This window comes from Bubalus bubalis, chromosome 18, assembly GCF_019923935.1.
Source record: "Bubalus bubalis isolate 160015118507 breed Murrah chromosome 18, NDDB_SH_1, whole genome shotgun sequence".
NCBI classification, from domain to species: Eukaryota; Metazoa; Chordata; class Mammalia; order Artiodactyla; family Bovidae; genus Bubalus; species Bubalus bubalis.
Genome location: NC_059174.1, coordinates 25,711,012 through 25,727,102, shown reverse-complemented (window position 1 = coordinate 25,727,102; position 16,091 = coordinate 25,711,012). Strand labels below are relative to the sequence as shown.

Below are 16,091 nucleotides of genomic sequence, written 5' to 3'. Positions count from 1 at the left end.
GAAGTGACACAGCAGCAGCAACAGCAGGAGATATGCCTTTGTCGGGAGAAATCAGAGAGCAACGGGGGAGCATAGGATGCCTAGGCTCTCAGTGAAGCCACAGTGACATTCCAGAACCTCGCTGTGGCACGGGAAACCCCAGGCACCGGGGCATGAGCTTGAACCTTACTTTGTACGCGTTAAGGATCTGCAGGGTGTTTCCAGATGCCAGCTTCATCTGGATCAGCTCTTGATTCCTTGCTTCAATCGTCTCTAAAAACTGAGCATTCTCAATCTTCAGCTGCTGGAAGTCAATGTCATGGAGGGCTTCGCCTACCTCCTCCTTCTACAGCTCAGGAAGAAGAGTGACACAAGTCAGAAAGACAAAAACAAACATATATTAATGCGTAAGTGTGAAATCTAAAAAAAATGATACAGGGGAACCTATTACAGGGCAGGAATAGAGATGCAGATGCAGAGAAAGGACTTGTGGACACAGTGGGGGAAGGGCTAGGCGGGATGAACTGGGAGACTGGGAGCTACATGTGCTACCGTGTGTAAAACAGATAGCTAGTGGGAACCTGCAGTATAGCAAGGCAGCTCAGCTCAGTGCTCCGTGATGACCCAGAGGGGTGGGATGGGGTGAGGGGGGCCGGAGAGGTGTATGTATACGTATAGCTGATTCACTTCATTGTATAGCAGAAACGAACTCAACTTTGTAAAGCAATTATATGCCAGTAAAAAAAAAATAATAATAAAGAATAGAACATGGCCAAAAAAGAAAAAGAAATGATGTGAGGTTGTGACTTCTGTATAGCCATACATTCAATTTCAGGTGAGCTTTTGGAAGTCAGTCATCATTCAGTCATTCTACAAACTTGGATTGGGGATCTGCTTGGTGCCAGGCATGGTGTTAGGCCCTAGGGATAGAGATCTGAGTAAATACAATACTCCCATACTCAATGACAGTTCATAGGCAGGCCACAGCATGGTGTTGTGGGACACACAGGGGCAGCACCAAACAGAAGCCCCTCAGGCAGGCCAGGAGAGTATGGAAGGCGGGTCAGGGGAGGCTTCCCCGAGGAGGTGGTGCCTAAGCAGGGCTGTGAAGGAAGAGGCCATTAAAAGTTGTTTTTAACCTGGAAAACTCAGAATAAGCGGCACACAAATGCCTTTCCTTGATCACATGACATTTCTGCACTGGGGGTGTATCGGTGCATTGGGTTGCCTCCCTAGCCCTCACCCCACTTACCCGTCCCACCAGCTCTACTGCATCTCATGTCTGTGGTCACAAAAGCCAACCTCGGGACTGCTCCCCACACCCACTTGCTATTCAAGCTGTACACCTCCTAAAAGACATCTTCTTCCCTTCCCCCCGAATAACACAACAATTTCCTTAAGCCCTAACTTGACTCATCCTCCAGCTCAAACTGTTCCCATCTTCCACACCAGAAGGCAACCCCTCCCTCCACTCAGTCTCTGGATTCTGTGGCTCCTGGTCGTGGCTTCTGTGGTCTCCGTCTAGCAGTTACACATCTACGCCTTTTCTCACCATCACCTCTCCCTGTGAGCCTGTGAGGACAGGACCCCATCAGTGTCATCTCTGGGCAGCAATGGCTTTTAGGTTCAAGGTCAGCCATCTACTTCCTCTCTCATGCTTCTGGATGCCTGAGCGTGCATGAAGCCCAGAGAACCAGGAACTCGGTATCAGGAGGCACGTTCTTGAAAACGTGCTGGGACCACCACGTTCTTTCTTCCAATGAACTCAACTCTTCTTCGCTGACATCTCCACCCCGGCTCCACCCTGGGGACCCTCCCAAGTGGTGTGGTCCTTTCCCACAGCAGCCAGAGAGAGCACTTGGAGGCAGCAGCTACAGCCCTCATGGGCCCCTGCTTCTTGGCCTCTTGAGTCCCAGGTCCCCTGATGTGCTCTCGGTTCCCATTCCTGGACGCTAGTTTGCAGATTCCTTCAAGCGTGGAGCTCTCCGTGAGACACGGTGCTCCAGGTGGGGTTACTCAGAACATCATAACAGAGGGCAGAGAGACCACCCCTTTGCGAGGGGAGGGAGGTGGCATTGTGGAGTGCAGCCTAGGCCACAGCATGGCCCCCAACTGAACTGACGTATCAGCTGCTCCACGACTAAGCCACCCAGGACCTGTGCAGGTATTTGGGGGGAATCAAAGTGAAGGATCTCACATTTGGCCTTAGTTACCTCATGTGTTAAAGTTGCCCCCAACCTGTTGAGCCTTTGGGATCCCAAGTCAATCAACCCACAGGCCCCAGACATTAATTCTCCTGCCCGACTCTGTGTCACTGTCAGCGGCCACCTCTGATGCACACGCCATCAGGGCCTGCATTTGAGTTAATGACAGAAATACTGAGCTCAGAGAGGAGGGAACCATGTAACCACATTCCAGAGGCCTTGTGCCATGTCTGCCTTTAATCAGGAGCCTTTTGGATCAGCTGCTCAAAGACTCAGCAAAGCATACTCCGAACTGTGCCACCCAGGCCACACTCCCCAAAAGGGTCAACAAGTATGTCATGAGGGTTTTTTACATATAGTTTTCTTTCTTTATTTTTGGCTGTGCTGGGTCTTTGTTGTTGTGGGGGCTTTTCTCTAGTTGAGGCGAGCAGGGGCTACTCTCTAGTTGCAGTTTGCAGGCTTCTCATTGCAGCAGCTTCTCTTATTGTGGAGCAAGGGCTCACACACCGGCCTCAGTAGTTGTGGCACCTGGGCTCAGCACTTGTGGTTCCCGGTCTCGAGAGCACAGGCTCAGTAGTTGTGAGTTAGTTGTTCTGTGGCATATGGAATCTTAGTTACTGGTCTGGGGATCAAACCTGTGTCTCTTGTTATGGCAGGTGGATTCTTTACCACTGAGCCACCAGGGAAGCCCCATGAAGGTCTTTTAAATTCAAGCCAGCTCCATTACAGATTTATCAGCATAGAAACTGTATTAGTTTCCTATTGCTACCATAAAAGATGACCACAAATGCAGAGGTTTAAAACAATAGAAGTGTATTCTCTAGCAGCTCGTGAGGTCAGAAGTCCGTAACAGTTCTTTGGATTAAAACCAAGGAGTTGGCAGGGTGGCATTCCTTCTGGAGGCTCTAGAGGTGAATCTGTTTCCTTGCCATTACCAGCTGCTACAGGCAGTCTGCATCCTTCATTCATGATCCCTTCCTTCGCTTTGATCTCTGCTTCTATTTCCACATCTTCTCTGTCTCTCACTCTCCTGCCTCCCTCTCCTAAGGACTCTTGTGATTACATTGGACCCACTTAGATACTCCAAGATATTCTCCCCATCTCAACATTCTTGATTTCATCACACCTGCAAAATCTTTATGCCACGTAAAGTAACATAGTCACAGACTCCAGCAATTAGGACATGGACATCTTTGGAATTCGGAGACATGGACATTTTTGGGAGGATGTTGTTCTACCCACTACAGTAACCTTAAAAAAAGAAAGAAAGAAAGAAAGACAAATCCACATACCTGCCTCAATTGTAAAAGCAACTTTTTCCTCTGGACTTTGAGCGAAACATTTTTCAAATGTAATTTATCCTTCATATTATCCTTAAAAATAAAAGCAAATTTTAATCCATTGTCCTCCTTCTTCCCTATCAGCAGGTCTGAGACTGCAAAACTAAACTTTGAGCCCTAACATGCAGTCACTTATTTTTAACTCTTTGATGTCTACTCAAGCTGGTGTTGCTATGATATCCTTGCTCGAGAGCAAGAAGCAGAGGAAACTGGGTCTGCTCTATACAAATTTTCTATTACTTTTAAATTCAAGATAACTTGAGTATATTATTGGATATAGGAGCCTTTCCTGACAAAATGATCTTATGATTCCTTGATCTATTACCCTCTTGGTAATTTACATAATTTTTTATTACATATAACATGTTAGGGTTAGTACCACTACCTATCTGCAGAATCCAAAGCTTGATAGGCTACAAAATCTTTGAAAGTAAAGGAACATTTGTCTCATTCTTACACTAATGGAACTCAAAGAAATTAAGGTTTATTTGTCCTACACTATGTAGTCACCTGACTAAACAGGCTCACACTTTTCTCAAGAAGACAGCAGGTCTTGAAACAAACAAGAAAATTAAAAGGAAGAAGCTGATCTGAGATAACTATGAATATCCATTCTGCCTGTTTGATTTTGGCTTTGATAAACTTGCATTTTAAGACACACACGCTTTGAGGGACACAAAAAAATGTTCATATGTGGGCAACAGTTACGGTGGACCAAATGGAGTGGGGCAGCCTCACGTGGACCTCTTCTTTGTCATCGTTCCATGAAAGTATTCCCCTCTCTAAGCTCTAACCACCTGCCAACTCACTCTCCGACGATTCATGTCCTCAATGTACTTCATCACTTTCTGAGTGGCCAAAATACTCCCTTTCTTCTTGGATATGGTCTTTAGAATATCTTTTTCAAACTCATGCACTTCTTTCTGGACTTCAGTCCATCGAATTTCAGCTTCCTCGATGATAGCCTGGGGAGTCAGTGCAAAGAGAGGACAGTTTGCAAAACTTCTCAAGGAGATATCCATCTAAGGAAACCTAAGGTCTCAGGCCTATTTGGGTCCCAATGCCTAATGTTTCTTCTTAGTCTTAGAAAGATATCCTGAAGATACAAATGGGACCATATGAACCTTGTTATTAAAAAGCATGCCTCAAAAAAGTTACAGTATCTATATATATAAAGGGGAAGAACAAACAAAAAAGGGCCTCGAGTATCTCCAGAAATATATATTTCCATATCTGAAATGTTATGTACCATTAAAATGATAACACTAATATCTATCATATATCACCATATCATATATGTATGTATATCATATATCATATATATACCATATCATATATATATATATATATATATACCCACACACACATATATAATATCTGGAAAGTTACACGCCAAAACAATAACCACAGCTGTATCTGGAAAGATAGACTAGGAGGGAGGCAGAGAAGTACTCTTACTATATACTTTAATAATTTGAAAAAAAAAGTAATAACGAATCTATGTATTGATACAGAAAGACACTATTAAGTGAAAAATACAGTTCACAAAATAATATGATATCTTTTTATAAAGACATTCATATATACATGGGAAATCTAAACTCTAGGAGACAAATACAGGAACCAACAGTAATTACCTCTTGGTGGATGTTTTCAAATGTTTCTCTTTTAGCTTACCTGCATGTTTAAATTTTGCTACAACAGAGATTATCTTTAAATTAAAAAATGCAAATATGCATATATTATTTTACAGAATAAAATGAGTAGCCACAGAGCAAATCATCTTTGATCAGGCTCTTTCACTGGGCACCAAGGAACAAAAGCATCTTCCTTTGCTGGCCAGCATCTGGCCATAGCCTCCTCCCTCCCCATAAATTTCACAGGCCAGAACATCTATCTACCTTAAATGCTACTTTCTATACATTACTGGAATGCAAAAGTAGGAAGTCAAGAGATATCTGGAGTAACAGGCAAATTTGGCCTTGGAGTACAGAATGAAGCAGGGCAAAGGCTAATAGAGTTTTGCCAAGAGAACACACTGGTCGTAGCAAACACCCTCTTCCAACAACACAAGAGAAGACTCTACACATGGACATCACCAGATCGTCAATACTGAAATCGGATTGATTATATTCTTTGCAGCCAAAGATGGAGAAGCTCTATACAGTCAGCAAAAACAAGACTGGGAGCTGACTGTGGCTCAGATCAGGAACTCCTAATTGCCAAATTCAGACTGAAATTGAAGAAAGTAGGGAAAACCACTAAACCATTCAGGTATGACCTAAATCAAATCTCTTATGACTACACAGTAGAAGTGACTAGATTCAAGGGATTAGATATGATAGACAGGGTGCCTGAAGAACTATGGATGAGGTTTGTGACATTGTACAGGAGACAGGGAGCAAGACCATTCCCAATAAAAAGAAATGCAAAAAGGCAAAATGGTTGTCTGAAGAGGCCTTTCAAATAGCTGAGAAAAGAACAGAAGTAAAAGGCAAAGGAGAAAAGAAAAGATTTACCCATTTGAATGCAGAGTTCCAAAGAATAGCAAGGAGAAATAAGAAAGTCTCTCTCAGTGATCAATGCAAAGAAATAGAGGAAAACAATAGAATGGGAAAAACTAGACATCTCTTCAAAAGAATTAGAGATACCAAAGGAATATTTCATGCAAAGATGGGCACAATAAAGGACAGAAATGGTATGGACCTAACAGAAGCAGAAGATATTAAGAAGAGGTGGCAAGAATACACAGAAGAACTGTACAAAAAAGATCTTCATGACCCAGATAATCACAATGGTGTTGATCACTGACCTAGAGCCAGACATCCTGGAATGTGAAGTCAAGTGGGCCTTAGGTAGCATCACTACAAACAAAGCTAGTGTAGGTGATGGAATTCCAGTTGAGCTATTTCAAATCCTGAAAGATGATGCTGTGAAAGTACTGCACTCAATATGCCAGCAAATTTGGAAAACTTAGCAGTGGTCACAAGACTGGAAAAGGTCAGTTTTCATTCTAATCCCAAAGAAAGGCAATGCCAAAGAACGCTCAAACTACTGAATAATTGCACTCATCTCACACACTAGCAAAGTAATGCTCAAAATTCTCCAAGCCAGGCTTCAACAGGACATGAACCATGAACTTCCAGATGTTCAAGCTAGGTTTAGAAAAGGCAGAGCAACGGAGAAGGCGATGGCACCCCACTCCAGTACTCTTCCCTGTAAAATCCCATGGACAGAGAAGCCTGGTAGGCTGCAGTCCATGGCGTCGCTAAGAGTTGGACACAACTGAGCGACTTCACTTTCACTTTTCACTTTCATGCATTGGAGAAGGAAATGGCAACCCACTCCAGTGTTCTTGCCTGGAGAATCCCAGGGATGGGGGAGCCTGGTGGGCTTCTGTCTATGGGGTCACACAGAGTTGGACACAACTGAAGTGACTTAGCAGCAGCAGAGCAACCAGAGATCAAATCGCCAACATCTGCTGGATCACTGAAAAAGCGAGAGTTCCAGGAAAACATCTATTTCTCCTTTATTGACTATGCCAAAGCCTTTGACTGTATGGATCACAATAAACTGTGGAAAATTCTGAAAGAGATGGGAATACCAGGCCACCTGACCTGCCTCCTGAGAAATCTGTATGCAGGTCAGGAAGCAACAGTTAGAACTGTACATGCAACAACAGACTGGTTCCAAATAGCGAAAGGAATACGTCAAGGCTGTATATTGTCACCCTGCTTATTTAACTTATATGCAGAGTACATCATGAGAAATGCTGGGCTGGATGAAGCACAAGCTGGAATCAAGATTGCCGGAGGAAATATCAATAACCTCAGACATGCAGATGACACCTTCCTTAGGGCAGAAAGCGAAGAACTAAACAGCCTCTTGATGAAAGTGAAAGAGGAGAGTGAAAAAGTTGGCTTAAAACTCAACTTTCAGGAAACTAAGATCATGGCATCTGGTCCCATCACTTCATGGCAAACAGATGGGGAAATAGTGGGAAACAGTGAGAGACTTTATTTTAGGGGCTCCAAAATCACTGCACATGGTGACTTCAGCCATGAAATTAAAAGATGCTTACTCCTTGGAAGAAAAGTTATGACCAACCTAGACAGCATATAAAAAGCAGAGATATTACTTTGCCCACAAAGGTCCATCTAGTCAAGGCTATGGTTTTTCCAGTGGTCATGAGAGTTGGACTATAAAGAAAGCTGAGCACCGAAGAATTGATGCTTTTGAACTGTGGTTTTAGAGAAGACTCTTGAGAGTTCCTTGGACTGCAAGGAGATCCAACCTGTCAATCCTAAAGGAAATAAGTCCTGAATACTCATTGGAAGGACTGATGTTGAAGCTGAAACTCCAATACTTTGGCCACCTAATCTGAAGAACTGACTCATTGGAAAAGACCCTGATGTGGGAAAGATTGAAGGTGAGAGGAGAAGGGGATGACAGAGGATGAGATAGTTGGGTGGCATCACTGACGTGATGGACGTGAGTTTGAGTAAGCTCCGGGAGTTGGTGAGGGACAGGGAAACCTGGCATGCTGCAGTCTATGGGGTCGCAAAAAGTCAGACATGACTGAGCAACTGAAATGAACTGATACATCACTCTCCTGCTCAATTATCCTCCCTGGGGTCCTGCTTTCTAAGACATCAGAGAGAAAGCCCTCTGCCTACTCAACCTGATTTCCTAATACAGCCCCCAAAGCACGTTCTTCTCTAACCACAGCAACCTTCTCAGGGTTATGAACTTGCTGTGAACATTCCCACCTCCACTTCCTTGTTCATGTCATTCACCTTACTTAGGGTGTCCTTGTTTTCCTATTCCTTAAACAATTTCCGTCATTCTTCACATGTCAAGTCCTATGTCCAGCCCTACCTCCCCAACATGTCTTCTCTGACCACTCTAACCCACACCATTATGTTTAATCACACAGTTCAGCATGTGAGGACAATGCTACCACATCCTGAGCTCTTTAACATGTTACAATTCAATGCAGCATGTTGGGAAAGAGAAAGGAGGAGAGAGGGGGAAGGGCAGGAGAGGTTTATGCCATAGAGATGGTTCTATTAATGGAGACGTGAGTTCACTATCTGTCCCTTTCAAGGAAATGAATATGATGCCTCCATTAGAAATGGAAAAAATTTAGAAATAGAACAGAAACATCTATTTTTTTCATACAAGATGACTATCAAATGCAAGCCAGCCACTTCAGCCTATTGGCAACCAAATGAACAGTGATGTTTCTTCCCTGTTGGAAAACTGACCACCTTGGTCTCCCATATGACGTGAACCATATGGGTCATGGATGCAGCCCATGGAGGGTGACAAGGGATTTTTCACTCGACTCACTGACTTAAACCTCAAGCCCTGTATATCATTAAGGAATTATTCTGAATTTTTAAGAGCATTTATGGTTGGATGGCATCACTGACTCAATGGACATGAGTTTGGGTAATCGCCGGGAGTTGGTGATGGACAGGGAGGCCTGGCTTGCTGCGGTTCATGGGGTCTCAAAGAGTTGGACATGACTGAGCAACTGAACTGAACTGATGGTTATTGATTACGGCTTTTTTTTTAAAGAATCCATATCTTAGAAACATGTATTGAAATATTCACAGATAAACAGTATCTATAAGATCCCCTTCATAATACCCAGTGGCCAGTTACAAGTGGGAAGTTGGTAGGGATACGGAGGGAACAAGAGCAGCCACATGTTGATGACTGCTTTGTGCAGATGTTGAATGCACAAGGGTTCACTGTGCTAGCTTCTCTGCATTTGTGTATTTTGAAATTTTTCACTTAAAGAGTTTAAAAAATTTTTTAAATTTTATTTATTTATTTATTTTTAGTTGTGCTGGGTCTTTGCTGCTGCATGAGGGCTCTCCGTAGTTGCGGCAAGCAGAGGCTTCTCTCTAGTTGCAGTGCAACTGGCTTCTCAATGGAGCACAGGCTCTGGAGCCCTAGGGCTTCAGTAGTTGTGGCGCAGGGGCTTAGCTGCTCCGTGGCCCATGGAATCTTCCCAGACTAGGGATTGAACCTGTGTCCCCTGCATTGGAAGGCAGATTCTTAACACTGGAATACCAGGAAAGACCAAAAGTTTAAAATTTGATATCCCCTCAAGCAAGTGGTAAGTTCCTTAAAGGTAGGTCCTCAGTTTATTTTATCCGAGTGTGTTTCTCTCAAAGCACCAACAATCATATGAACGTACTAAAGATACTTCTTGCCGAGGCAGAAGCGGGGAGCCCAGGGAGGACAGCCCACTGGAAGGTCTACCTCATGATGCTGTAGGTCGCGCTCAGCGTTCGCTCTCATGTGCCTGATCTCATCCTTTGTGTCTTCCAGCTCCTTTTGGACAAGTTCCAATTTTTGGTCCACACTGAGGCCCATCACACGTTCCATGCCCATGCGGGACTTGGATTTACGCCTGCTTCGTAACTGTAACACAAGCAGTACAAAGCCATTGTCAAGTAGGAACTGGTAAGAAAGCAGCCCAAGGTGGGTATCAAGACAACCACTCGAACATGCTAGAAATAATGCTGAATGATGGCCAGAGCAAACCAACTCCATGAAAAATGATGCTGGACACTGGGCCCAAGGTGATGTTCATTTCACAAGTCAACCTAAGGTACTGCACAAAATACTTCAAAGGTCTATGCTTGACAATGAACTGAAAATAAGTTAAAGGGAAGTGTCTTGAGTGTGGGGAAACCCTGAAGTAAAGTAAATTGCTATAGACTAGCAATCAAATCAGTGTCAGGGAAAGCCTGGAGCTCAGTGCTTCCTGAGCTGGATATAAAAGAGAAAATGCACTTGGGGGCATGGTTTTCAGCAAAAAAAACAAGACAACAGTGTTGGATTTCCTAAGCATTGACATGGTTGGATGACATCGCCAACTCAACGGACATGAGTTTGAGCAAACTCTGGGAGATAGTGAAGGACAGGGAAGCCTGGCATGCTGCAGACCATGGGGTCGCAAAGAGTAGAATGCAACTAATCGACTGAACAGCAACAACAGGGCAATGAAGCCTAAGGTCAAAAGCAGGTGACCCAGGAAATGTGTGGACCTGAAGATGGCACTGTTTGATCCTCAAAAGATAGACCCCTACCCTGTACTATTTTTTTTGAGTCAGCTTCCCTTTTTTTTTTTTTAGTGGAGTATAATTGCTTTATAATATTGTGTTAGTTTCTGCTGTGCAATGAAGTGAATCAGTTCTGTGTATACATATATCCCCTCCCTCTTGGGCTTCCCTCTCACCCTTTCCACCCCACCCCTCTAGTTCACCACAGAGCACTGAGCTGAGCTCCCTGTGCTATACAGCAGATTCCTGCTAGCAATCTATTTTACACATGGTAGTATATATATGTCAATCCTAATCTAAAGAGAAACCTTGGAGGGAAAAGAACCAAATTTAGAACAGGGAGAAAGTCATATGCCACTTGGCCAAGAAGGGCACAGCAAAGGCAGATAACAAATGTTACTTGCATCTAAAGGGGCAAAGAGCTTTAAAGAATTCTTAGATCTCCCTTGCATACCTGTGCAATTTCTGCTCCTGTTATTTTGACTTCTGATAATCGTGGAAGTTGCTGATCCCTGGGCTCCAGTTTATTGTAATATTTTTCAAACATCTCTGTCTCAGTTTTGAGAGCAGAGTTTCCATAGCTGCAAAACAGAGGGTGCCCTTGAGAAAGTTCCACCAACTGGAGTTTAAATTCCAAGTACCTAGTATTTAACACTTGCTAGCAGTGTTCTTGCCTGAAGAATCCCAGGGATCGGGGAGCCTGGTGGGCTGTCTATGGGGTCCACAGGGTCAGACATGACAGAAGCGACTTAGCAGCAGCAGCAGCAGCTTTGTATGACCTTGTAAGATACTTAACCTTTTGGTGCCTTGCTTTCCTCATCTGTAAAATGGGAATAATAATAGCACCTATCTTTAAGGGTTGTGATAAGGAAAGCAAAGACTCTGGGACAGTGCCTGGCTCACAGTAAATGCTATTTACATATTCTATATATTTTTTTAATATACATCTAGTGAGCCATACAGAGAAGGCAATGGCACCCCACTCCAGTACTCTTACCTGGAAAATCCCATGGACGGAGGAGCCTGGTAGGCTGCAGTCCATGGGGTCGCTAAGAGTTGGACACGACTGAGCGACTTCACTTTCACTTTTCACTTTCATGCATTGGAGAAGGAAATGGCAACTCCAGTGTTCTTGCCTGGAGAATCCCAGGGATGGGGGAGCCTGGTGGGCTGCCGTCTATGGGGTCGCACAGAGTCGGACATGACTGAAGTGACTTAGCAGCAGCAGCAATGAGCCATAAAGTTCAGAGCACTAGGATTACAGGCATACGTTGGGGATATAATGGATTCAGTTTCAAACAACTGCAATCAAGTAAATAGTGCAATAAAGTGAGTCAAATGAATTTTTTGTTTTTTTGGTGCATTAAAATTATGTTTACATTATACTGTAGTCTACTAAGTGTGCATGCCATTATGTCTAAAAAAAGTACATACTTTAATTAACAATGCTTTATTGCTAAAAAAACACTAACCATCATCTGAGCTTTCAGCAGGTCATAATCTTTGCAATAGTAGCATCAAAAATCAGTGACCACATTACAATATTGTATTGGTTTTGCCATAAAAAAAAAAATCAGTGACCACAAATCACCATAACAAATATAATAATATAAACAAAAAGCTTGAAATATTTCAAAAAATCATGTAAATGTGACAGAGACACAAAATGAGCAAATGCTGTTGGAAAAAAATGGCATCAATATGCTTGCTCAATGCAGAGTTGCCACAAACCTTTGTTTTGTAAAAAACACAATGTCTGTAAGGTACAATAAAGCAAAATGCAATAAAATGAGATATGCCTATATACTGAAAAATGGTACAAGTCTCATCTTCAAATATCTTCTAACCCATTTGTGAAATGCCTTCTGAATTAATACTGAATATTTTATTTTTAAATTTTACTTTTGGCCGCACTGGGTCTTTGTTGCTGCAAACAGGCTTTCTCTAGTTGCAGCAAGGGGCTTCCCTCCAGTTGTGGTACATGGGCTTCTGACTGCCTTGGCTTCTTTTGTTGCAAAGCACAGGCTCTAGGTGCACAGCAGTAATTGTGGCTTTCGGGCTCTTGAGCACAGGCTCCATAGTTGTGGCGCACAGGTTTAATTGCTCCGTGGCATGCAGAATCTTCCCAGCTGCTGCTGCTGCTGCTAAGTCGCTTAAGTCGTGTCTGACTCTGTGCGACCCCATAGACGGAAGCCCACCAGGCTCCCCCATCCCTGGGATTCTCCAGTCAAGAACACTGGAGTGGGTTTCCATTTCCTGCTCCAATGCATGAAAGTGAAAAGTGAAAGGGAAGTCGCTCAGTCGTGTCCAACTCTTCACAACCCCATGGACTGCAGCCTACCAGGCTCCTCCGTCCATGGGATTTTCCAGGTAAGAGTACTGGAGTGGGGTGCCATTGCCTTCTCTGGAATCTTCCCAGACCAGGGATCAAAACTGTGTCCCCTGAATTGGCAGGGATATTCTTAACCACTGGGCCACCAGGGAAGTCCACTACAGAATTCTTGAAGTTACACACATCCACAATCTTCAGAGGTTTACTTTGGTTTATATTTCTCAGTTCTTTTATTTCCAGCCACCCAATGGATGAAGTATTATTCTCTAGAAGTCTATTATAAAAGACTTTGAACAGATGGTTTTTAAACATTAGAGATGATAAAGCTAGTATATCCTGTATATGCCAAGATTGTGACCCTTTCAACTTATATAACATACCCGTATGTTACATATGAGTGTATAGGGCTTCCCTGGTGGCTCAGTTGGTAAAGAATTTGCCTGCAATGTGGGAGACCTGAGTTCGATCCCTGGGTTGGGAAGATGCCCTGGAGAAGGAAAAGGCTACCTACTCCAATATTCTGGCCTGGAGAATCCCATGGATTATATAGTCTATGGCGTCGCAGAGTCGGACACGACTGAGCAACTTTCACTTTCACATAATACATCAATGGTAAAGAACCCATAAGCCAGTGCAGGAAATGTGAGTGCAATTTCTAGGTGGGGAGGATCCTCTGGGGAAGGAAATGGTAACTCCCTCTAGTAGTCTTGCCTGGGAAATTCCCTATGGACTGTAGGGTCACAAAGAGTCGGACATGACTGAAGTGACTTAGTATGCACTCATGGACTATAGCCCGCCAGACTCCTTCTGTTCCATGGGGTCACAAAAGAAGTCGGACACAACTTATAGACTGAACAGCAACAATATAATACACACATATGTATGTAAGTGTATATATAAGAGAGAGAACAGCTTTGATATTTTCATATGTTATTGAGCTAAACATCTGTTTACTGTGCTGAAAATCCTGTTTGGCTGAATTTTAATATTAGTGGGAAAGATTCAACAGAAAAGCCTGATACATCAAAGCATCTTTCTTTTTCAGCATATGTCATGTTCCCAGTGTAGGCTGTGGAGTTGCACCAAAGTCTTTTTTTTTTATTAATTTTTTATTGGAATATAGTTGATTTACAAAGTTGTGTTAGTTTCTGCTTACAGCAAACTCAGTTATAGATATACATATATCCATTCTTTTTTATTCTATTCCCATATAGGTCATTACAGAGCACTGAATAGATTTCTCTGTGCTATACAGTAGGTTTTTATTAGTTATGTAGTTTATATACAATAGTGCAATCTGAGTCTTAATTTTAGCTCTACCACTGACTAGCTGTGTGACTGTAAGAAAGTGACTTAACTTCTGTGTCTGTTTCCTCACCATCTTACTAGGGTTATTTTGTCATTATATTAGTTCATATGTGCCAAATACTTGGTACATAATAAGCACTCAAGATTGTAGCTGTTTTAGTAATAATACCTCAATTCTGACCTAAACTATTTATAAACATTTTGCAGTAACAGCTATTCAACTGTCAGGCCAGGATGTTCTATGTGAAATCAGTAAGTTGTACAACCAACCTCAATTACCTCATAGAACTTGATATCCAATTTACTTGCTATAGTAGATATTAAAACAGATTGCTAAAAACATAGAAATTTGGGCTAGTCCTTCTTTGCTGTTCACTTCTATACTTATACTCTGGTTTAGGTATGTTGCTTCATACTAAAAGTATCTCAATAGCCTCCCTTCTATCTGCTTCCACCTTAATTTTATTATAGAATCTTAGCATTGGAAAGGGACTTAGAGGTCACCTGGTCCAAGCTGTCATCACACAATAGAGAAATGGCTAAGCACACAGCGTGGCACCAGACAGACCCACCAGGCTGAAGCTCTAGCTTCACCAATTACCCTCTTGGCTTCGCATCTTTGTCTACATCAGTGGCTTGTTAGTCCCCTGAAGGTGGAGGCACGGGAATAAAGAGCAAAGGTAGGCGCCTTTACCACTTTTTTTTGGCGGGGGCGGGGGGGGGGGGGCGGGCGCGAGGGGGCTGGGGGGTGCGGGTCTCAGTTTCCTCAGCGTTCAGCGTGGACTTGGGAGTATCTCCATGCTGGACCAACCTCGGAGCCCACACGCTGAGTAGGGACCACCCTCAGAATCCGGCCGGCGGGTACCTGAGCTCTTCCACCAGCCCACACAACTGGAAAACAGGAAGATCGCTCTCTTCCTGGGCCTGTGTCTCCGAGGCAGAAGTCTCAGAGTCGTCGTCCGTCATCACTGCCGAAGCTACTCTGGTCAATACCGAGTTGTGGCCAAGAGCGCCGAGGACCAGCGACCGCGTCACTCGGGCTGCGACCAAGCAGTGCGTTGCCAGGGCGACCCAACGCGGTAGTGGAGGGGCGGGGCTTCCCGAGGCCCAGTCCAGCGCTTCGGCCAGCCCAGCGCAGACCAAAGCGAGATCACTGGCCTTGGACTAGATACCTAGGCGCATTCGTGTTTACTTTTTCAACAGTATTCTTAAAACGATGATAATAACAGCTGTTTGCTCAGCAGTTACTAATACCCTTGGCACCATGTTGAGCATAGTTTATAAAAATCCTTGCAACAACCTTGTAATAGTATCTATTCTCGATTTCCAAATGGAGAAATTGAGACCCCGAAAGTTCATTGAATTGGCAGGAGTGTCTTCCTTCTTCCACCTCACTGTGAGGCCTCTACTCTGTTCACCATCTGGAGCTTCATACATATTCACTGCAGCTTCTCTCAGATACCAATAATCTGCCTTCCTGGAAGGGGAAAACTTGGCTGATTATTAAATGGGTATAAACTCAAGACATTTCTAAATAGGCATTGATCATATTAGTATATGATCCTGAGTATCATGGGGGGAATGTATGGAGCAGACTATTCAGTATGTCAAGGAGCTCCTGGTTAAATGGGGAGATAGCCCCTAAACTAACTGCTGCGACCTGAAGTAACGGTGGTGACAGTGTTGTGGTTCACACCACCTTATAGTCATCAACTCATTTCACCCTCAAAACAGTCTTAGGAAGTTGGTGTTGTTCTCTTCCTCTTACAGATCCGGAAACTGAGGAATGTAGTAGCTTAGATGAGTTGCCTGGGCTTTCCTGATAGCTCAGTTGGTAAAAAATCAG

The 16,091-nt window shown here is 43.5% G+C and overlaps 1 protein-coding gene across 3 annotated transcripts in view; it reads right to left on the bottom strand.

The window, feature by feature from the left end:
- Positions 1–15,298, bottom strand: part of CCDC113 (coiled-coil domain containing 113) — a 32,271-nt gene extending 16,973 nt beyond the window's left edge. For 2 of the 3 annotated variants that reach the window (XM_006072603.4, XM_044931942.2), the window contains exons 1-6: positions 15,111–15,298; positions 11,060–11,186; positions 9,800–9,961; positions 4,333–4,488; positions 3,476–3,556; positions 170–325 (exon numbers count right to left, since the gene is read on the bottom strand). In XM_006072603.4, the coding sequence (XP_006072665.1) occupies positions 170–325; positions 3,476–3,556; positions 4,333–4,488; positions 9,800–9,961; positions 11,060–11,186; positions 15,111–15,211 (783 nt within the window). In that variant the 5' untranslated portion in view covers positions 15,212–15,298. Of the gene's footprint in view, positions 1–169; positions 326–3,475; positions 3,557–4,332; positions 4,489–9,799; positions 9,962–11,059; positions 11,187–15,056 lie in introns of all 3 variants that reach the window. The other variant, XM_044931943.2, reaches the window with a different exon arrangement.
- Between the last annotated feature and the right edge of the window lie 793 nt (positions 15,299–16,091).